At 41.8% G+C, this 23,380-nt stretch overlaps 1 protein-coding gene across 9 annotated transcripts in view; it reads right to left on the bottom strand.

The window, feature by feature from the left end:
* The window catches only part of STK39 (serine/threonine kinase 39), a 319,210-nt gene that overhangs the window by 48,412 nt on the left and 247,418 nt on the right, over positions 1-23,380 (bottom strand). For 8 of the 9 annotated variants that reach the window (XR_016394143.1, XR_016394142.1, XM_089916730.1 and 5 more), the window contains one exon: positions 20,670-20,738. Coding sequence is in view for 7 of the 9 variants with exons in the window: in XM_089916730.1 (XP_089772856.1) it covers positions 20,670-20,738 (69 nt within the window). In the remaining 2 variants the exon portion in view is untranslated. Of the gene's footprint in view, positions 1-11,896; positions 18,672-20,669; positions 20,739-23,380 lie in introns of those variants that run through there. The other variant, XM_089916727.1, reaches the window with a different exon arrangement.

Genomic DNA, 23,380 nt, shown 5'->3' with positions numbered 1-23,380 from the left:
GTTGAAGGTTTGGACTCCAAAGTGCAGAATAGTTATTCAAGAAACTTCAAAAGGATATTGTTTGTAAGTTTTCATCCCTATTTATATATCCAGAAACAGGTATTTTTTTCTAGAAGAGCAAAAATGAAATAGTCACCTGGTCCCATTAAATGTTATTTCCATCATAGACATTAGGGACAGGGACTTTTTTAAATTGCAGGAAACTCTGAACTAAAAAAGTAAAACACATCAATCACCCATCAGAAGCATAACTTAATAAACAGGGTGTTAGGCAACAGGAAAAGCATGATCCAAGTTGCCCACGCCGATGCATAAGAGAACTTATTTTTAAATGTAGTGATGGTAGATTAAATAATTTCTAGCTGCTATTAGAATAGAATTGAACGTGAGATATAATACCAAGTCTAACTGAAAAGAAGCAATAGGTTGAAACCTTAAGAACAAATGAGAAACACGGTCAAACACCAACTAAATGGTTATTAGAAACTAAACTAAAAAAAAAAAAGACAAAACCTCATCCAACGTATACTTCAATAAGGTAAGAATGCAGCTAATGACAAAGTAAAGGAGGACAATTATCTCTTCACCAATGCACCTTATCCAAGATGCAGCTGCCTGGGATTACAAAAGAGAAGCAGAAAAGACTGCAGGGCCCTGGCATTTGATATGCAGGCTCTCATAAGACAAATGAGGCGTCCTGTTCACAACCAAATGACATTGTGGCAAGATTATACAGGGGATTTATTTCTGGCTGGCTGGAGGTCAGTCAAATATATATGTTTTCCATTTCCCAAAAGTTAATCTGCCATAGGCCCACAGTGCGCTGTTCAAACATACATTCAATTCTTACTGTAGCAGGGTCCGAAATTTGGCAGTGTTCTAGATGAGATATTGGCATGAGGCTTTTAATGAGAAATGGTGAGATAAAAATGATGAATTCATTCTTGCCTGGGTAATGTAGTAAAAAATGATTGCATTCCAGCTTCTGGTTTCCGAGACATAAAGCTCCAGAATGCCCATCCGGCTTAGCCTATGAATCTGAACAGTACAAATGCAGATCCCAATTTCGGCTGCTAACACATGCCGGCAATTTGACTGAGACCAAAACAACCCAATAGCAAAGAAGAACCTCAAACATTTTTATAGCATGTACAAGGGTATGTCTTAAGTGAACTCGATCATTCATTCATCCAAGAAATCAACAAATATTTATTGGTATCTACTAAGCACTCAATATTATTTTATTCTTCTAGTGTTCTAAGGTACACCAGTCAAGAAAGCAGAAGGAAACCCTGTGTGCATGGAGCTTGGTCCAGTAATGAGTGTACTTTCTCAGCAGAGCCACTGAACGCCCACCATTTTCCAGAAACTACCTTTTACCAGGCATTACTAGCCACAGTGCCCAAACAGAGTCCAAAGTGGCAGAAACCTAGGAACCTGGACTAGGAGGGGATGCCATGGTGAAATAATGGAGAGGAACTAGCTTCAGTTTTAAGGATGGTCTGAGACTATCATTAGCGTTGGAGTATTCAGCTCCTGGTTAGGAAGTGGGAGAATGGTGACCTAAGAAATGACAGTCTGCCTAAAAATAATCTAAAGGGATGTGAGTTAAGAGTTTCAGTACGAGTTTGTCTGATGGGGGTGGGAGAGGTCTTGGAGGTAGTTCAAAACTATAATCCTCAAGAGCAATCAGGGGATGTTAGGTTGACACTGTAATCAACTTTGAACAAGAACACCAGGTGTTGCTGCTGCCGCCTGATTACCGAGTCACAGGAATACGGCATGTAAGTTCACGCTGCAGTTTTATATGTCAGATGGGGAGCACATACTGATTGAGCTCTATCAATAAAGAATTAATGAATGAGCAGGGAATCTGTATAGGAGACAGAATCCCAGGAGGGGTGACCCCACAGTGGGGGTTCTTACAGGGGGTGCTCCTGTAGGCACTGGCTGTGACCGACCGAGGGCCTGGCCCCCTGAGAAATCTGTGTCTCCTTAGCTATCCAGTCAACCCTCGTGATAACAGATGGCTCCTCCTCCCTTGCGGGAAATGGTGTAGGACTTTATGATCTACTGGTTCGGTATTAAATCTTTTCCCAAACTGGCCAGTTAGGTGCCTACTGAATTCTTCTGGTCCAAGATCACGTCTAAGCATGATGTTGATTTCCAACGAGTTATAAGGGAGATGTGAGGCTTTAAAAAGCTGTAGAGCCTTATGTCAATAGCCTGATTCAAGAGGAAACAACTGTACTTGTATTTTGCTCAGAAAAATACTCTTAAGCTAACTTTATCTAGGTCTGCAGAGCCGATATGCTATGTATGTAGGAAGAAAACAGGATGGTACCAGTTAGCACTAACGCACTCTACAGGGGTCAGAAACTCAGATGTCTCCAGGGGCCAGGGAGATCATGTGAGTCATTCAGAGAGGAGGGGGCAGAATTTTTCCATCTAGGATTTTATGCCAGTTGTCTTCAGATCTGGTTTTTCTAAGACAAGCCAGAAGTGGATCTTACGTCCACTCTCTCTCAATTTTTAAATGTTGGCAACTGATCCCAAAATTTAATAACATTGTCTAAGCCAGACAGAATACATTTGTAGGGAAGATCCAAGCCTGGGCCACTAGGTGGTAACCTCTGCAGTACAGCAGAAGAAAAGAAATAAATAAATAAAAATAAAAAAAAACAGAAGGAACTGCTGGGAACCGGAGCCGGGGCAGAAAAAAGGATGTGGGATGGACTAATGACTACAATGTGGTTCCGAGGCTCTGCAGTAAAAACTTGAAGCTCAACAGATTTCAATTTTGGTATGCCAACAGAGGAAAAAAATTCCACAGGCAGAGAGACACTCAATTAAGACTGCCTAGGCTCATTTCCTCAAGAACTGTGATTAAATTAAGACATGAGATAGAAAATGCAGGCTGAAGTAATTTTAAAAATCAGTTTTTCACAGTTTGGGACTTATTTTTTAACATATTCAAACACAAGGAGTCATGGTTTAAAGTCAGGGGAAAGTGTATAATACATAATGAAGGTTGAGCTTTTGCATACCAAATGCAGTTAAAGAAATGGAACAAAACAACACAGTCAGCAGTGAAGCACCAAGTGTGCACCAACTTGAAAAGAGTGCTTGTCTATTAAAAAAAAAAACCTATACAGCATGCAAAATCCAAAAACGGGTGCGTACACAACCTAGATTTTCCTCTTCTGTCAAGTATGAGGTGCTCACCAATGAAATATGAGCACAAAGGAAGGCACATTTTGGTTCTTCTTCCTCTTTAATATTCCTTGCTTTTGAAAATGGGCTGCAAATAGCACATCTCAACAGCACATTTGAAAGATATGTTACGCTACCATGGCATAACCTAAACACAGCACAATAAATATTTCTTGTCTACACCAAGAATGTAGACAGTTTAAAAGAAGACAATTTTAAAAGATAGAAGATGGGGCTTCCCTGGTGGCGCAGTGGTTGAGAGTCCGCCTGCTGATGCAGGGGACACGGGTTTGTGCCCCGGTCCAGGAATATCCCACATGGCATGGAACGACTGGGCCCGAGAGCCATGGCCGCTGAGCCTGCGCTCCGCAACAGGAGAGGCCACAACAGTGATAGGCCCGTGTACCTCAAAAAAAAAAAAAAGAAGACGGGCAAGAATACCACAGGGCCAGCAGTGGCTACTGTGGCTGATGCCCCACAATCAGTTCATGGGTATCTCAGCGCCCCACCCCATGGGGCCTGTTTAGGGCTGGGCAGATGGATGGTAAGCCAATGTGAACCAATGACAGAGGGGGAAAGGCTTGCTGGGGGCTTCTAAGAGAGAAACTTTCTTGCTCCTTAGTAAGGACCACAAAAAGCCAAATGTGAAGTAGGAAACATGCAGCACTTTTTGCCCCGGACAGCCTCTTAGGACAGTGACGGGAATGAGACGGGATAAAAGTCAAAGCTGTGGAGAACCGGGCTAAGAGAGGAAAGACGGAAGGTCCTGATTGATGCCGCTGCGATGCTTAACAACCCTGAAACCTTCCCTTCCTCTAGGCATTTCCAGTTCTATAAGCTAGGAGTCCTTCTTGTTAAAACCATTTTAACAGACTTTTCTGCTACTTGTAGCTTAAATCACTCCAACTGAAAATGCACTTTCCCCTGGAGAATCATTCAAATTCTTCAAAATGTTAAGGGTCCATTTTCACCCAGTGTGGTTTCTGGGTGAAAATCAGTGATAGGCACTGATTTTTGTTCCTACAAAAACATAGAACTACAGAGAAAAAGATTCCCTTTGTCTTATCAGTTTCTTAAAACACTGCAATCTGCCAGGAATGATGTGTTTTATTTGGAAATGAATGTAAACAGGCTAAATACAAATGGAGCAATTTTTTCACACTATCCGAGAGAGATTCCTTTGGAGTCTCCGCAATGGAAAACCTTCTGGGTTTGACCCAACCAATTTCTTTTGCCAGTTCTGGAATACAGTCTTACACCAACCCGTGAAGAGCTTAAGTGAATGGCAAGAGTACATACCAGTACCCAAGATATTAATAAAGACAGAACTTTCATTGCTATGAACACGAGGAAATGACAGTCTCAAATATTATACGAACATAATTTGTTCTTAAAACACTATCTACAAGAATTGCTACACCGTCAATAACCATCTTCCCACCTACCAAGAAAAAAGCAGTACTTGAGGTTAGGTGTGTAGTAAATGATACTCATAATACAGTTACTAGTAAAGAAATATCAACATTGCTGATTTCAATATTTATACACAATGCTCAATGCAAATATTTAAATATCATTTCATGGGCTTTTTTTTTTTTTTTTTTTTTTGCGGTAAGCGGGCCTCTCACTGTTGTGGCCTCTCCCGCTGCGGAGCACAGGCTCTGGACGCGCAGGCTCAGCGGCCATGGCTCACGGGCCTAGCCGCTCCGCGGCATGTGGGATCCTCCCGGATCGGGGCACGAACCCGCGTCCCCTGCATCGGCAGGCGGATTCTCAACCACTGCGCCACCAGGGAAGCCCAAAACAATCTATTTTATTTAAAATTCTCATATAGTATTTGATGCCATTAGCTGAAATGTAGCATTCCCCTCACAAATGAGGCGTCCCCAAGCCCTGCAACCCCCCTATCGCATTAGGAATTTGGAGTTCGTATACAATACTGACAGGCATTACCCTTCAGGAGGATTCAGAAAAACTACAGGGCATCAAGAGAGATGAGATAGAGGCGGTTTTAAAAAGGATATTGCCACCCAAGAAAGTTCATTAAGAAAAGGAGATAAGGGGAAGCTTTGGCAGTTTTAAATATTTGAATAAATACTTGAAAAAGGGATTAGATGTGTTCTGCATTGCTCCAGAGGCCAGAAATTAAAGAGAGTGCATCTGGTTCAGGATAAAGACCTTCCAACCAGTAATTCACAACAATGGTGCCTCTCACCAGGGGAAGCTCCTCAGCAGTAGAGACTGTCAGACAGCTAGTAAGCCCCTCGAACACCTCTCCTTCCCCGCCCCCTCGGCCCGTCCAGACACACAGGACCCCAGGCTTAGAAGGGCTCTGCGCTTGTTTTAATGCTCCGCAGTCACCATTTTGAACTTATTAATTTTAGAACAAGGGACCCTGCATTTTCATCTTGCACTGGGCTATGCAAATTATGTAGTCAATGCCGTGTGTAGATGCAGAAGAAATACTATAATCTGACGAAGCTGGCGGTGGTATTTGGTTGGTTAATGTAAAAAGGCAGTTTAAGCAGGGAAACATAAAACTGTGATACAAATAAACCTTAAGATTAATGTTTTAACTTAAATCACATTAATGTACACTCCTTTACCAATATCGTGATGTAGGGTCAAGGCCATTTAAAAAATCCTAGAGGGCTTCCCTGGTGGCACAGTGGTTGGGAGTCCCGCCTGCCGATGCAGGGGACACGGCTTCGTGCCCCGGTCCGGGAGGATCCCACATGCCATGGAGCGGCTGGGCCCGTGAGCCGTGGCCGCTGAGCCTGCGCGTCCGGAGCCTGTGCTCCGCGACGGGAGAGGCCACAGCAGTGAGAGGCCCGCGTACCACAAAAAAAAAAAAAAAAAAAAATCTCTTCTTTTACAATTATCTTTTCTATACAGAATTTAATAACAGTTTGTGTTTAACAACTTATCTTTTTTTCTTAATGAATTGTTTTTTGGTTTTTTAAAAAAATATTTATTTTCCCTTTTTTTGGCTGCATTGGGTCTTAGTTGTGGCACACGGGATCTTTGTTGAGGCATGTGGGATCTTCTTCGTACGGCGTGTGGTCTGCTTGGGTTTCTCTCTAGCTGCGGCACACGGGCTTCTCTCCACTTGTGGTGTGTGGGCTTTCTCTCTCTAGTTGTGGCGCGCAGGCTCCAGGGTGTGTGGGCTCTGTAGTTTGCGGCACGTGGGCGCTCTCTTTGAGGCGCGTGAGCTCAGTAGTGCTGGTGCGTGGGCTTAGTTGCCCCGAGGCATGTGGGATCTTAGTTCCCTCACCAGGGATTGAACCCACATCCTCTGCACTGGACGGTGGATTCTTTACCACTGGGCCACCAGGGAAGTCCCAACAATTTGCTTTTTTAAAAAATAATTTGTATTGGGGTATAGTTGATTTACAAGGTTGTATTAGTTTCTGGTGTACAGCAAAGTGAATCAGTTATACATATATCCACTCTTTTTTTAGATTCTTTTCCCATGTAGGTAACAATTTGCCTTTATTAATAGATTTCCCCAAGCATCCCACTTGTTTTTTTGAACAAACAACTCACTTTTGGAACTAATCTTTTATCACTTATTTAAATGATATAATTTTAGTAAGAAGTAAACCTGCATAAACAAACATGGGAACAAACTCTTGTTAAACACGGACCTTCCCTGGTGGGAGCTGACACGGGGGTGGAGCTGGGGGGACAGACTAGAGTGTCATCTCCCAGCAGTGAGCAGCCAGCACGCCCTGGGCATCACCAGTGCATTTTACAGAGGGAAGTGCGAGCACCACTTAATTCAGCGGGTCAAGTTCATGGAGGTTGGCTATCCTTCTGCAGAAGTATCAGGCTTATTGCACTGTCTCCTGTTTGGGCTGTCCTGCTGAGGCTGATGAGCACCGCTGCACGCCCATGAGAAAGCAGTGTGTTTCCTTGAGGCAGGCGTGTAAACTCCTCCTGAAGCTGGTGGACATTCCTGCCGCCAAGTTCAGAGAAAAGAGGTAGGTCTTTGGTGAAGGAACTATAACTCAAAAGGTGATGGAGAAAGAGGCAGCTCACAGCTGTGGATACAGAGCTCAAAGGCAAGCTTCAGGGAGACAAGGGAATTCACATTTCTCTCTGGACCTGTCTTCTTAGGCCACCCAGTACACATGTGTGTGACGTCTTCCCAGGCAGTAGGAATGAGAAACTTCAGTCACAGGGAAGCAGGCAGAAAACTAAACAAGGAGGTGTCCTCAGAGTCACACACCAGGCTGACCTCCAGTAAACAACTGGGTAGGACCAGTTATCTAGTTGCCTGTTCCTGCGTGTCGCTGTTCATTCTGTTGTTTTTACACCACTTTCCAGCACTGCTTGGGCCAGAGCAGTAACGGGGGAAGGTAACTCCCAGTGCTAGCACAGAGGCGGCAGAGGTGACTAACAGTGACTCTCATAAACTCTATGTAGACCACAGTGTTTCGGTCATTCTCCCCAAAGCGGAGTTTCTACCTCCAGCCCCCGCCAAGGAACTCCCATCTTATTCTGGGAAACTGCAGGACTGCCTTACATTCTCCGACTGGCACTTCACAAAAGAAGTATCATAGTGGATAGGAGGCCAGATGAATTCACTCCAAAACAGAAAGAGGAAAGAACTTACTGAGTGCCTCTGTGGGCCCGCTATCACACCAACCTCTCCACGTAATCAAGTAACACTCATAACAACTCTACAAGTTAAGTGGGTCCCTCTATGGGTAAAGAAGAAACTGAAGACTAGAGAGAAGAACTAACTTCCCAGTGTCACACCTAATAACTGACAGAGCTGGGATCCGAACTCGAATCTGTCTAATTCGAAAGCGGTCACTCCCTTGCCTACACCACACGGTCTCTATATGCTTCGGATTTGGAGAGTCTAAGAAATAAGATGGAGGATGTTCTATGAGTTTAATCACAAAAAGCAGGGACTGTGGAAAGCAGACACTCAAGAGACAGGTAAAATTTGATTTTACCCAAATTTACCAATCACCAATCTGAACTCGGTTATCTAAATAATTATAGGAGATGTCAGCTAAAGGAGTCTGGAAGCTTGTATAGTAATTTCTATGCCATTTAATGTTTTTATTACCTCTACTTCTCAGAAGTTTGAAAAGATTTTCTTTCTAGAAAGAACTCCATAGAGAATAAAGCCAATAGAGGGGAGAGGGTAAAAAAGGCATGGCCAACACTGTCAGACAGCTTTACTAGTTGATAAACACTCTAGAAATCACCACTGTGAGAAAACACTGTCATAACTCTATAGCCAGTTTACCAGGACAAAGGGTAGCTAAACAAGAAGTTATTTTACTACGCCTGCATTCTGAACGTGAGGCCACCTGAAAGCCTACTTTAGGTCTTACAGTATTAGTCCCTGAAAACAAATTTACCGAGTTCAACTGCAATTAACGGACTTGAAATGGCAAGTTTTCTTTAACCCAATGAACATGAGTATTTTATGTCTTCTGTACTCTATTATAATGATAGTAGTTCTACTGTATGTATAGTACTATCTTAGCCCACTCCATAATTTGTGTGAGAATTAGGCAATATTATGAAATGGAAAATATACTTCATCCTCTTTGGGAATATACATGAAGGCCCCTTGGTTACAATTAATATAAAGAAAATGTCTGCAATTAGTATCCAAGTTTTGTCTTTGCTAGGAATCCTTATTTCCCTTTGATCGAATAACTGGATTCAGAATTACTGGAAGATATCTCTGAAATTTTCTGATCCCCAAACAATAAATCACAAGTCACTTTTCTAATGGCTTCAAACCTAAATGAACCTAGAATGTTGAAACACCATTCAGTTTTTATTTCTCAAATCTTCCAGGGCTACTGTCCTTTTCCTTCTGTGGTTCCTACTCACTTTGGTCAAAATGGGCACCAAGTTCAGGCAGCAAAGGGATCCAAGCTTTCGTAAACTGCTTAGATTCCCTGGCAGAATAAATGAGGCTAAAGGAAAGCATTTATTTGCCCTGATAGGAAAAAGGCAAGAAAGGCGCAGGATTTCTACTTTACCTACGTAGAGACAATCGAAGTTGAACAACTAGAACTTAGTATTCACAAGGCATTATGACTAGTGGCTATTTACAAGGTCCTACACTATCCAGCCCTCACTCCTACCTGGCTTTATTTCATATCACCCTCTCCTCGCTCACCTCTTCTGGCCACACTGGTCATCTTTTACAAAGTTCATCATCTTTGCACAGGCTGTGTGTCTGCCCGGGATGGCCAGGCTAAATCCAGGACTTCACTCAAATATTTCTCCCTCATAGTGGCTCACTCTGCTCTTGAATCTAAATGAGAAGCACCCCCCAGACCCCCACTATTGGTTATTGTCTCTGTAGCACATTGTTTTTCCTGCACACTCCTCACAATTTGTAATTTCACTTCTACCTGTGTATTGACTTAATGTCTGCCTTTCCTGTGAGACTGGAGGCTTCATGGGGGCCAAGAACCCTGTCTCTTTCGTTCACCTGGTGTACCCGGCACAGCGTAGACGAGATGCTTTATTTATTGAGTAAATGAAGGGGGGCAGCTTCAGGGCCTGGATGACAAGTGTGGTAGAAGGTGCTTCTCCCCACTTCTGCATGAAAGCAACTACCACTCTGGCTGAATCACAAGAAGCCCCCTGGGACCTTCTGGAAGCAGCACCCCTGAGGTGAGCACTCAGGCCCTCATGCTGGCTGGTGACGTTGGTGAGGCTTCTTCAAGAGTCTCTTGGGCAGGGAACAAGTGGGAGCCAATGAGCCTGCCACATGGTAACCAGCACTAACAGAGCGATTTAAGAATCCCTGGGACACATTCCTTTGGAGACTCCCAGTAATATCCCAGAGGAATATCTGTTACTATTGGACAGACACCTGATCTGCATGGGTATTTCAGGGTACGCCAACAAGCCTGAGCTGTTCTATTTAATTATTGCAGATTAATCATGTAAACCCACTGTTCAGAGCTCTTTCAAGTGCAGAATTCTGTATTTATGTTAAAAAAAAATCCATCCTGAAAAAGAAAAATCAAGTTCATTTCTCATCCCCATTCGTCACCTAATGACAATTTTCATGAGCACTAAATTAAAAAGCCAACTTTTCATCTTTTTGTGTTTTGTTAAAACTCCATGTGTTTTTATTTTTTTAAATTATTTATTTATTGGCTGCGTTGGGTTTTCATTGCTGTGCGCGCGCTTCCTCTAGTTGTGGAGAGCGGGGGTTACTCTTCGTTGCGGTGCATGGGCTTACTTGCTCCGCGGCATGTGGGATCTTCCCAGACCAGGGATCGAACCCGTGTCCCCTGCATTGGCAGGCGGATTCTAAACCACTGCGCCACCAGGAAAAGTCCCCAACTTTTCAGTTTTAAAGAAATCCTTAGAGCTCCAGTCTCCTGTGCCAGGGCCAAGAATCCCATGAGTCAGATAACCTTTGGCATTTTATCCTTCCCAAGAGTTGTGCTGTCCAAGTCATGTCCTCTCACCTGTATTCTACCTTTCTGTTAGATATCAGATTTCCAGTGTATGCCATTCTCACCTTATCAATCAGTTCCACTGACAACTGCAAGAATTAGAAGCAGAACAGTGAGAAGTCTGTGTGAGGAATGAACAGTCAGCTCACAGGGGAGGAAAGCAAGGCTACTGCCTAAGCCATTTGGAAGTCTCTCCTGTCCTTCTGACCCTGCGTATCACAGACAGATTAGAAAGTGCAGAGACCTGGCAGTAGAATTCTGACCCCGGATCCATCCCTCCAATGAAGAAAAGGATCACGAGCACACTGAGTTTCTAAAGACCCGGCTAACAATCACAGACGGGTAAGGAGGCTCAAAATCCATTATAAATTAGACCTCCTGGGGGCCTGTTACTGAAAAGATGCTTTGAATTTGGCACTCTTATTTCAAGTAACAATCTTCTCGCGGCTGACCAAGTTCCCTAAGGGTGAAGATTAAGGCGTTAATCTTTGCCTATTAAAAAATTCGGCAAAATTTTTAAAAACCCACCCAAACCTGTCTGCCAGGTCTAATGGACAGCCTCTTCTTCACTTTCTGCCCTAGTGTACTCTAGCCAGAAGGGGCATGGAGCCAGGCCCGCGGGTTTACACCCCTGGCTATTCAAATGATATCCTGACTACAGATTCCTGCTGGATGGTTCTATGGCTCATCAGAGATGGGCGTGTGTCACAGTCTATTAGAATGTGACCAATCTAGGCCTCTCCTTGTTTTCAATGAATCTGGGGTGAAACATTCTTAGACACCTTTTGGATGCTAAACGTAAGTAGTGCAGGATTAAGAAGAAGGTATTCTTAAGAGTCAGCAGGAAGGAACTCTTTGTTTTAGAAAAATGGTAACCAAATACAAGATATAGAATCAAGGTTAAGAGTGTAATTGGATATGAAGCCAAAAATAAAATGACAATAAGCCCACATTTCGTCAAAAATGTTGACCTAATTTTCTTTCTTGGCTTTAAAATGTTCTTGATTGGATATACAAGTTTATTTTCTGTTATAGAAGAAATTAGGAGGCAGTGACTTTTTTTTTTACTAATAGAGTAAAAAATGCAGCAGAGATTTGGCTTGGTATTAAGAGATCTGCTTGTCACTCTACTAACAAGCACAACTAAGAATCTACTTATATCTGCAATATTGTACTATTGATGGAATAGTTAAAATTCCATGGGCCAGAGATTTCTGAAGTGGGTAAACACACACACACACACACACACACACACACACACACACACACTACAGCCCAAAACAGATCAATCTACTAATGAAATAGGTTGTTCAGCAAAAGAGCCATTTCCTTTAAATCCTATATACTTGGTAGCGTTAGAAAAATATATAATATCAGAAAAACTAGGTTTCCTGCACCAGATTAAACCTACTTTACTTCCACCAGAAAGACATTCTCAGTACAAGCAGGGATCGGTATTTGGGGTTTATTGTAATACTATAGTCAGAAAGTTTGGCTGGATTGAATGTAATCCTCAGGCGTATCTGATTCTAGACTTACAAGACAGATTAACATAAATTAAAACAGGACAATTTAAAATAACTGAAAAAAGCAAGACTGACAGTGGATGTCTACAACTAATCCACTAGCAAGCTCTTGTTTCACTTAAGTGAAATTAAGCACAGATCTTAACTGGAGTCTAACTTTATCAGTGGTTTTAAAGAGGATCCACAACTCCTGACTAAATAAAAAGTGACAAAGGTAATTAGAAAACCACAGCTTACGGTGTGGTCTACTGATGTACTGATTCATAATCATGCGATACAGAAACTGATAACACCTTTGGGGGAAATTACAGATTTTATGCTTTTCAGAACTTCCTGGAAATAACCTCCGCCCACATTTTGAAAGGTAATTTTGAATCACCCCCCACACCCCCCAAATCAGATGTCTTTGTAAACAATAAGTCTGCCAACCCTTATCAGGATAGTCAATCATTTTCCATTGGAATCTGCAGATAAGTAAGCAGAGGGGGTGGCTAAGGCTGGCAGTGGGTTCAACCATAGGAGTAGGCAGCTTCTTTCAGGGTTCTGATTTGGTTTGCTAGGAAAACTTTCCTTATGTTTAATTTCCTTGAATTTGGGGGGACAGGAGGAGTATGGTCAAAAAGACTATAAAAATGATACTTTGTTAAAACAAAAATTGTATTTTACTTCAGTCTGTCTTCCTGTTGCACTTAAACAAACTTAAAAAATATATTAACTTTTAGGTCTCTGACCAAATTAATGCTGAGTGTGTGTATGTGTACGTGCTTGTTCTTTGCATATTTATTCAGGCCTGGCTCCCAGCGTTCGACAGAGCAAACAGCTCTTTAAATATTTAAACAGCAAAACTGTGATTCTACCACCTTGCCAAAGAGTACAAATGCTGAATAAGATGGTCAGTCATCTAATGCATGGTACATTTTTTATATATATTAGATGGTCCAGCCTACCACTTGTAAATATTTTAAAATAATTTCTGTACACTATTTTTTCATATTAAAATTAAAAATAAATTTTCCTACTTAGGCATTAATACCTCAATAAGGATTTTTTTTTTTTTTTTTGCGGTACGCGAGCCTCTCACTGTTGTGGCCTCTCCCGTTGCGGAGCACAGGCTCTGGACGCGCAGGCTCAGCGGCCATGGCTCACGGGCCCAGCAGCTCCGCGGCATGTGGGATCTTCCCGGACTGGGGCACGAACCCGTGCCCCCTGCATAGGCAGGTGGACTCTCAACCACTGCACCACCAGGGAAGCCCTCAATAAGGATTTTTTAAAGAAAAAATGGTATTTGGAAAACCAGGAGCAATGAGCTACAATCAAATGGGCAGTGGCACATTTTTGAAAATGGTAACCCTGCGCCATATCAAACTGTTCAACATTTATTTCTAGTAAATATATACAAGGAAAGTAATCAGTATAGTTCTCCCAAGCCACTTATAGTCCCTAATTCCCTAGCCTATTAAACTTAACATACAGACAACTTTTAATCAGGAATCACTCGACTGTACTTATTGACATCATTTAACTAACACTAAGCCTGTCTAAACCCAGGAAGGGCTTACCGAATTTTCTTCCTTTTTCAAATTATCTGTCACCATTTAAAAATCACAGTACAGTTGCTTAACAGAGACACTATTTTTTAATGACAGTTTTCCTTCATTGAATTTCAACATCAATAAACATCACAGCATAATCACTGAACTGAATGTAAGATAGAATATGTTCACTCTTTTCCAAGACTTGCATTGTAAAAGTGCACGGCTGCTCAGTAAATCCTGGATCTCTCACAACAGACTTAAATATCCCTGGCTATAGCTGGGGGAACAAAGCACTTCACACATCCAACCATATGCTCACCAACGAGCAAATATTCTGTTGCTTGCGTATTTTGGAGCCTAAAGATACGTTGCCATTGTAGAGAAACATAAAAGGTGAAGGCCACCTGGAGGACCTACTGCACCCCAAGCAGCAGTAGTAGTTTTAATAAAACTCATTATGGTAAAAATTTATACCAATGAGGCTCCTCCACGCATCTACACCATTTATACACACACAGTTTTTAAAAGTTAACTGGCACAGTTTTAAAAGAGACTCCTAAAGGGAGAAGAGAATCCAGGCAGAAAAGCAAAGGAGATTAGTGAGATTGAAAAGCAGATACAGATGATAAAATGAGCTAAAACAGTCTCCAAAGTTTACCACAAGCAGAACTGAAGAAGTAACCACAAAATTCTACTGTGTTTAAGAATCACCTGGGATGCTTGTTAAAAATGCAAATTTCCACCCTCTATGCCCAAGACTCCAGATTCTGTAACTCTAGGCTGGAATCAAGAAATGTGCATTTTAAATACGTACCCAAGGTAAGATTCTGATGCAGGCCATCTCACAGTCTATACTTCTGAGACAAACACTGTAACCCCAGCAAGCACTGGAAGACAGAAGGCCTTCGAGACCAACCACATTTCCTACCCAAGAGGCAAGACTCAAAAGTCATGTGAAAAGTCAATTCTTAAGAAAGAGAGAAAGAAGGGGAAGGTGGGCAGAGAGAGAGAGAGAGAGAGAGAGAGAGAAATCAATCATGGTGAATTACTCTTCAGTTTTGAGAGGGTACAATAATATTTCTGTTGCCCAGGTCATCAATTCATGAACTATTCCAGTGTTAAATTTCCCAAATGGAATTAAAATTATTCATTTATCCATAAACATATTGAAGTGCCTATGTGTGGCAAGGATGGTAGAGATTCAAAAAAACAGAAAACAGGCCTTGCCCTAAAGGTGCACTCAACCTCCTCACAAAGAGAAGGTGGGCGCCAGGAGCAGAGAAGGATGAAAGACACATGTTGCTAAAGGTAAAAATAGTTATCTGGTGTTCAGGACAAGAAAAAGCTGTCCTCTAGATTTCGTTAGGGAGGGGGTGAGCATCAGAGAAGGCTTCCTGGAGGTGGCATTTACAGTGAATCTTTGAGGGCAGACAGGTTTTGAAAAGGATTCTCCATGTGCAGGAAAACAGCATGCCAGGGACATCAACAGAATGTCCAAAAGTCCACTGAGAGAGCTTATGGGAATATATATAGCTAATATTAGCTTCCAGGGCCATGCTAACTAGTTACCTAGGCACAAAATCCCTCAAAGGAAAATTGTATAAACAAATGCAGAAACAGAGCTCCCTTCTCAGGACACAGAAATTCCAACATCTGGTTCTCAACCCACTTAAAGGGGGAAAAAAAAAAAAAAAGACATATGTTACAAAGCCAGGAAACGGTGGTGTAAAAACCCAGCAAAGAGCCGTCAGTAGGCACTTTCTCAAAAGGCAGCTGCCAAGCGGCTTCCTCTCCCACATTCACTCACTGTCAAATCTTGGACCCTGGAACGGGCCTTGGAGATAGAAGGAGGAGCGGTAACTGGCTAGCTTAACACACTTATCGGCGTTCCTTCCACTGCTGAGGTCCTAACACTCATTCAACAGAGACTCACAAGTATCACGTAGCATAAGGCGTGAAGAGAATGCAGAACTTTTGCTTTCTTTTCTACATGAATTTGTTTTTAATTTTCTCTCCTCTCTGCTTCTACTGCTGAGAAAACGTCTGATGGGCTGTTTCTGAACTAGGAGGCAAAGGGACCAAGTATCTCTGCTGCCTCACTGAGGGTCCCTCTTTGAAACAACTGGATCAAGGACTCACATCTGGTCTATTTGTCAGCCATCCCAGCAAGGCAAGAGAAGCAAATTCATACATGCATCAAGTTTTGCATCTTGCAAAGTTAACTTACTTTTTAAACCAACACCCACCCAGGAGGGCTTGTCATTCTTAGTTCTGATTTACACAAGGCCTAGATATATTTTCTGTTTCTTGCCTAAGGTAGTGCTGCATTGAAGCACAACTGAACTGGGTTTATGGTTTCAGTCTACAAATGCTGCATTTAATTTCTGTGCTGCTCTGCTTGTGTGAGAAAGCAATCACTCCATGTCACTAAACTGCTCCTTCAGTCTAAATTCTGCTTTGTGAAGGTTGGCACTAAAGGCAGATTACCCTGAAGCTGGATACTGAAAATTTTTTTGTGACATTCTGTTTGCCACATTATAGTAAAAGTCATAACACTCACTGCACCGTAACATATACTATTGCTTTATTCAGTTTTTTTTATATTGCCCGAAGGATTTACTCTGATTCAAGAGGAAATTCTGGTGGGGGAAAAAAAGGAATGTTTAATCCATTTAAATGTTAGCTGTTTTATATTATGGAAACTGAAAAAATACACACACAAGAAATCACCCAGACCTCTACGTGCCAATGTTCTCAATTGAACTGGACTATTTTTGGTGCAAACTTTGTCAAGTGAATGTATTTCATATTTGTGAAATGTCACTCGAATTCTGTACTCTTGAAAGCAAGATTCTTAAAATAATTGAATCCTATACTTAAAATAGCCTTCTTTAGAAAGTGTTAACGAGATATCTCTATATTTCAAGGTAGTATTTGTTTATCTCTAACAAGTTCCTGAGTGGCTACTATATGAAATGTACAGTTTGGGGCACTGGGAAAATAGCACTTAACAAAACGAAAATCCTGGCCTTCTAGAAACTTATGCTCAAGGGAAAATCCTATACAGTTAAATAATGAATAAATGAAATATAGCCTATTAGATGGGGGAGAGACTAGGTAAAGTACTTAAGTAAGGATGGGGGTAGAGAGTTGGGAGCGGGTTGCAATTCTAAGTAGGCCGGGCAGGGAAGGCCCCTTTGAGAGGCAGCATTTAAGCACTAGGAGATACCCAGGTGTACCTGGGGAAGGAGAATTCCAAGTACAAAAGCCAGTGTGGCTGGGGTGAAATGGGGAAGAGGGAGAGCCAAAGAGAGGGAAGGGTCTGAGAAATGACAGGGGACAGATCATATAGAGGATTGTAAGCCACTGAGATGTGGGATGGAGAGCTATTAGAGTTTTATTTAAAGCATTAATGTGATCTCGCTCACATGTTTTTATTGAGATGTAATTCATATATCATAAAACTCACCCTTTTAAAGGGCACAATTCAGTGGTTTTTAGTATAGTCACAAGGTTGTACAACCATCACCACTTCTAATTCCAGAATGCTTTCAGCACTACAAAGAGAAGCCCACGACCCCTAAGCAGTCACTCCCCTTTTCCCTGTCCCTCTCAGGCCCTGGCAACCACCACTCTATGTCCTGACTCTACAGATTTGCATATTGTGGTCATTTCATATACATGGAATCGTAATATGTGTGGCCTTTTGTATCTGACTTATGTTTTACTTGTATCTCTCTGGCTGCTGTGACGAGAATAGGCTGAAAGGAGGCAAAGTCATAAGCAGGGAGACCAGTGACTAGATGAAGGCAATAATTCAACTGAGAGATGAGAGGGGTTTGAAACAGGATGGGAGATGGTGGATAATGGCTGGGTCTCAGGCACATTTAGATAGGCTGGATATTGACTATGAGAGAAAGAAAAGTCAAGGACAACTCTTAGGTTTTGGGCTTATGCACCTGAAAAGATGGAGCTGACATCAACTTAGGGTACAAGGCTGCTGGAGGGGCAGATTGGGAGGAACAACAGAGGCTGGTTCTTGGAGATGTTAATTAAACCTGCGACAGTGATTAGCCTTCTATGCGAAGATGCCAAAGAGAGCTGAATATGAGTCTGGAATTCAAAGGATAGGTCTGTGCTGGAGATACAAATGTGGGAGTTAGAAACTGGAAGGCATTAATACCATGAAACCAGATGGTATCACCAAGGATGTGAGTGACTAGAGAAAAGAGGAGAAATCCAGGGAAAGAGTCCTTGGACATGTCAATATTTCTGGGTCAGAGAGATGAAGAGGAACCAGCAAAAAAGACTAAAGGGCTTCCCTGGTGGCACAGTGGTTGAGAGTCCGCCTGCCGATGCAGGGGACGCGGGTTCGTGCCCCGGTCCGGGAAGATCCCACATGCCGCGGAGCGGCTGGGCCCGTGAGCCATGGCCGCTGAGCCTGAGCGTCCGGAGCCTGTGCTCCGCAACGGGAGAGGCCACAGCGGTGAGAGGCCCACGTACCGCAAAAAACAAAAAATCAAAACAAAAAAAAAAGACTAAGAAGGAAGCATAAATAAGGTGGGAGAACCAAGAGAGAATGGAGTCTTAAAAACCAAATGAAAACACTTATGGAGCAGGGCATTGTCCACTATGCCCAATGCTGCTGACAGGTCACTGAGAATTAACCACTGGATTTAGGAGCGTGGCAGGCAGTCATTCACAGATCATGTATCTTCTCTCCCTCCATCTTGCTCACTCCACTCCGGCCACATCTATCTTTGCATTTGCCATTTTATCTACCAAAGGTGTGCCTTCCCCAGATATGGCTTTGGAAAAAATAGTCTGAGTGGAATGAGGAAGTTGACTGGAGTGAGTTCAAGAGACAGTGGCAGAAGAAGAACTGAAGTCAGGGGCAATTCTTTTGAGGACTTTAGTTGCAAGAGGATGAAGAGGAGTAGCTGTAATGGGAGGTGGAGTAAAGAGAGGGTTTTAGAATGGGAGACAAAAACATGTCCATGTGCTGGCGGGACAAATCTAGTAAAGAGGGAGGTAAGTGATGCAGGAGGGGCTGAGATGGGTTAGAGGGGACAGAATTAAACACATTTCACCTGTCTATCAAATAGTCAACACTTAGAATATAAATCATCTACTGATACAGGAAAAACAGGTAAGGGCAAGCTATTTTTTTTTTTTCCCAAGAGACACCGAAACCAGTTAAAATTATCTAGGTCCCTTCTTCAAGGCTAAAGATATTGGATTAATTGTACACAGAGTCTCAGGTTCAGGATTAGGCTCTGGGCTTGGAATCACAAGATCCATGTTCAGGGACTATGACAAGTTATAATAACCCAGAAACTTCTTTTGACCTCCCTTTTTTGTCCATAAAATATTGATTAAAACCTGTCCTCTCCACCTTAGAGAACTGATGTGATGATCAAATGAAATATGCAGACATTGTAACTCTTAGGTGAGCTGTCCCTGTGAGGTGTGGTCAGTACTGCTAGATAAGGAACAAGTGCACATGCTCAGTCTCACTCCAACACTCTACACTTCAGCTCTAAGAAGGGGAAAAAGGCAAAATGAAAAATTTGGGGAAGAATAAATACAGCATAGAAAAACAGAAGCTTTCTGCTTATTTATTTATTGTTTATTTATTATTATCATTTTTTTTTGCGGTACGCGGGCCTCTCACTGTTGTGGCCTCTCTCGTTGCGGAGCACAGGCTCCGGACGCGCAGGCCCAGCGGCCATGGCTCACGGGCCCAGCCGCTCTGCAGCATATGGGATCCTCCCGGACCCGGGCACGACCCCATGCCCCCTAGATTGGCAGGCGGACTCCCAACCACTGCACCACCAGGGAAGCCCAGAACAAACTATTCTGATGGGTAAGTACATCTACCTCAAGCTCCCTCTTAGTGACACACCCCAGTATTTTGGGGGAAGGATTTATTTCAAGTAGGTGATTTTTTTTAAAAGTTAAAACATATCATTTAAGGGGCCCAAGCTATTTCAAGGATTGGTTTTGATTTGAATATTTTAAAAGAAACTTTTATCATAATACTATTATAGTGTTATTATATTATATATAATTAACAATATAATGAACATAATGTCATAATTAATATTAACTCATCCTTATTACTTAGGGTCTTCATTACCAATATGCAGTAATAGGCTACATTATAAAATCTTCATAAACTCAGAATTTGCTGAAGAGTGTGGAGCCCTTCACCCTCACCCTCACCCTAGGGAGAATCAGGCTATGCTTTTTCTTAGATGACACTTTCTGCCTCTACACAGCTTTTCCGCCTTGCTTGGCCAGCAGTCATTTCTTGCTCCTATCAGCATGCCTAGAGCTAGCAGGCTCCCCTAATTTCCACGCAGCTTTTTCTTGATTCTAAAAGTAGTAGAAAGAGCCACAGTCTCAAAGTGTGGTGATTCTGCCACAACCCAGCTGCATGGCCCTGGACAAACCATTGAATCACTTTAGGAATTCGCTTCCTTGTCTACACAATGGTAGAACTGGCCTGAATGATCGTTAAGTCCTAACCAACCTAAAACTTTATAATGAATGAACCTTACTAAGAGCTAGGAAAAAGAATAGAGAAACTCAGAGAAAGGACCTCAGAAGTTCCCATACTTTGCTGCATGGAATTTATAGTATCTTGGGTTTGCTATGTCATGGACGTTTCAGTCTTCTAGGTTCTCTGTTTTATCTCCAATAAGTGACGTTCTGCATTGGATAAATCACATCCAGACAAATGGGACAGAATTACATTTAAGAGCTTTTGAAACAGGATATGACTCTTAAATATACCTATTTCACATAAAAGATAAGAACTCAAGAAATTTTCAGAAATTCACAGAATTATTCCTTTATGAAAACTTTTGTTTCTAAGTGCATTTCCATTTGATGTATCAACAAAATGACACTACATGCATTAAAAAGTGACTTACCTATAACTACATCATGACCATCGACTAAGCCAGCAGAGAAGAGCTCCTGAGAAACGCCGTCTGCCGTATCTGCCCAAACGTGAAAGGAAGGTGTATCAGTAACCATACAATAAAACCCCAAAATCCAGTACAACGTAAAATATAGATTTTTCATTTAGAAAAATCATCCATGTGTGTTTCAATTCAACAGTTCAGATTCTATCAGGAGGAAAAATCAGAAGCAAAATGTGAAATACTTTTGCCATGTACAATTTGCATCCTGCTCCTTATTCAACAGAGGTTTTACAAACTTATTGTTTCATTTTTATTGAACCAAAAAACTATTACCCTTTGTCTACTATCTGAATTATTCTCAAATGCCCCTCTAGAAGTTAGCTCATAACTGTTCCCTATGAACACTGCTCTTCTTTCTTGCCAAGGTAAACTCCAGCCACCATCAATCCTTTTCTATCATTAGTAGCTACTGAGTTAGAATTTATGGCAAAGGTTGAAGACGTAGCATTTGATACAACCTTATATTTGGTACAAACAGCGTATGAGCTTGTTGGACTATTAAGATGAGCTCTTTAAATTTATGCTATTAAGAAAATCCTTTAACATGACATTGATCATTTGATAGCAACAGACTCATTCTCTTAGAAAATGTGGTTGGATAAAAGAATGTAGTTTCTCAATGATAAGTGACAGGAGTTAGCAATCTCATAAAGATGGGACTGAACAGGCTGTAGCGAGTGAATATAACTGAAATTACTTAATTGAGAGGTTATACACGAACACGATAATAGTGAGAAGTCTGTTTGAAGACTTTGTAAAGGGAAATTGATAAATTGCCATGTGCTCAAAGAACCATTATGAACCCCTACGTTTTCACAAGGGAGATGACATGGTCTCCATGGCGGCCTGATATTCTCACAAATAGCCCATACTATAGCTGGATAAGAAGAAACTGGGAAAGCATAGCTCCTGAATCAAACAAGCACCTAAACTGAACTGCAGTTTGCTATGCCAAAGCCTTTCCTCAACACAGACTGGGTTTCCCTGCTTAGTCTGTTTTTCACATGTGGTGATTATGTAAGTGGGCTCAAGTGTGTGGGGTGTGTGTATGTGTGTGTACCTGCATGAGCACATAGCTGAAGGTACAATTATCTTTCACACTGGGCTTTAATGTGCTTATCAGCCCAGGGTCTGACTCATAGTAATTACTCAACAAACGGTAATTGATGATGGTGAGGCAGCCAAAGGTCCTGTGAAATGCTCCTTACACCCTTGTGCTCTTTCTCCCTCATACATGGCCCTATTTCCTAAATCTCCAATAACAAGTTGAGAGCTGATATATATTCTTTGTACTTTCAGAGAAACTATGGTATTCTATCATTTTACTCATTCAGTGAAATGGAATGAAGAAAATGGAAAAGAAAAACATAGGAATCTGACTAAACAATGAAATTCCATACAAGGTGGGCTTAAAAAAAAAAAAAAAGGTGGGCTTATCTTGGGCCTTGTCCTTAACTGTTAGAAGTACAACGAACACCTTATAAAATTCTCTCAGAGATAAAACCTCTCATAGCATGGAACCCAAGGTAGCATAATGAAAGGCTCCACTCTGAAAATGATGTAGCTTTAGAACATTCAGCCTCACAATCGCCATCTTCCTGGATGCCACTAGAAACTTCAGGGAAAGAAGCCTATTGAATTAAAGTGCCTGCCTCGTAGACACCGGGCACAGAGTAGTCAGTGGTTAAAAGCAACTGGATGTGTTACCACCATCTCTAAAGTATCAGTAAGATCTTACACTTGAGTAAGGAGCTATAATCAAAGAAAGTAGTTAAGAATGGAATAATCAACAAAGTCACATTGAGGGCTAGCACTAAAGCAGTACGGAAGCAAATTAACGTTCCCAAATGATCAAAGTGTACAGCACCTCTGACTATTTTCAGGACTCTTGGGTACCAAATGAGTCATATTAAAATAGCAAAAGGGTTGTGCTGGTTGGTCAAAATGGAAATATTCCTTGTCTGTGTGTGTGCCATTAAGCAGTTATTTTTCATGCATGTTAAGTAATATATCAGTAATAGTTTAGAACAAAAACTTGAAGGTAATTGGTAATTTATTTTTCTTTAAGCTGCTTGACATTCCTAATGTGTAAACGGGTTAAATAATCATAATCACGTATGCCCTGCTTTCTAGATCATTACAGCAACATAGTAAACACAAAGGGCTTGCCCTCAAATGACGACAGAATATTTGATATGTTCCTATTATACACTCAATGATGTATATATTTATCTGTGTATACACCAGAGACATAGTACACATGGTATGCATGCACAGATCGAGCGCAAACAACATCTCAAATGCAGACAGCATCAGTAATCACAGAGGTACAGTGATATAGCTATGGTGTTTCTGAGACTAAACGGCTGTGCTCGCTCCCCAGGGAAGGCCAGCTATCATCAGGAAGCGAGCACTATGGTTTCTGTCTGGGCAACAAAAGCAGAGACTCTGAATCTAACCATGGCAAATGAGGTTGCCAAAGCTAGCACAAAGGGCCAGGTAACGCTGATAAGGCCGTCTTATCCCCAGCAATCCTCAACTCAGGAATTCATTTCCTTGGTACCTTTGAAATTAAAATTGATTCTTATTTCCACTGTCAATCTTACACAATCAGATGAAAAGAAACCCTTAAAATAAGAATTCTTTTACTTACTATA

The sequence above is a fragment of the Delphinapterus leucas genome, chromosome 8 (genome assembly GCF_059928025.1).
Source record: "Delphinapterus leucas isolate spDelLeu-1000000601 "Yukka" chromosome 8, BTC_Dleu_Yukka2, whole genome shotgun sequence".
Lineage (NCBI taxonomy): Eukaryota > Metazoa > Chordata > Mammalia > Artiodactyla > Monodontidae > Delphinapterus > Delphinapterus leucas.
This window is presented reverse-complemented; position numbering and strand designations above follow the sequence as displayed.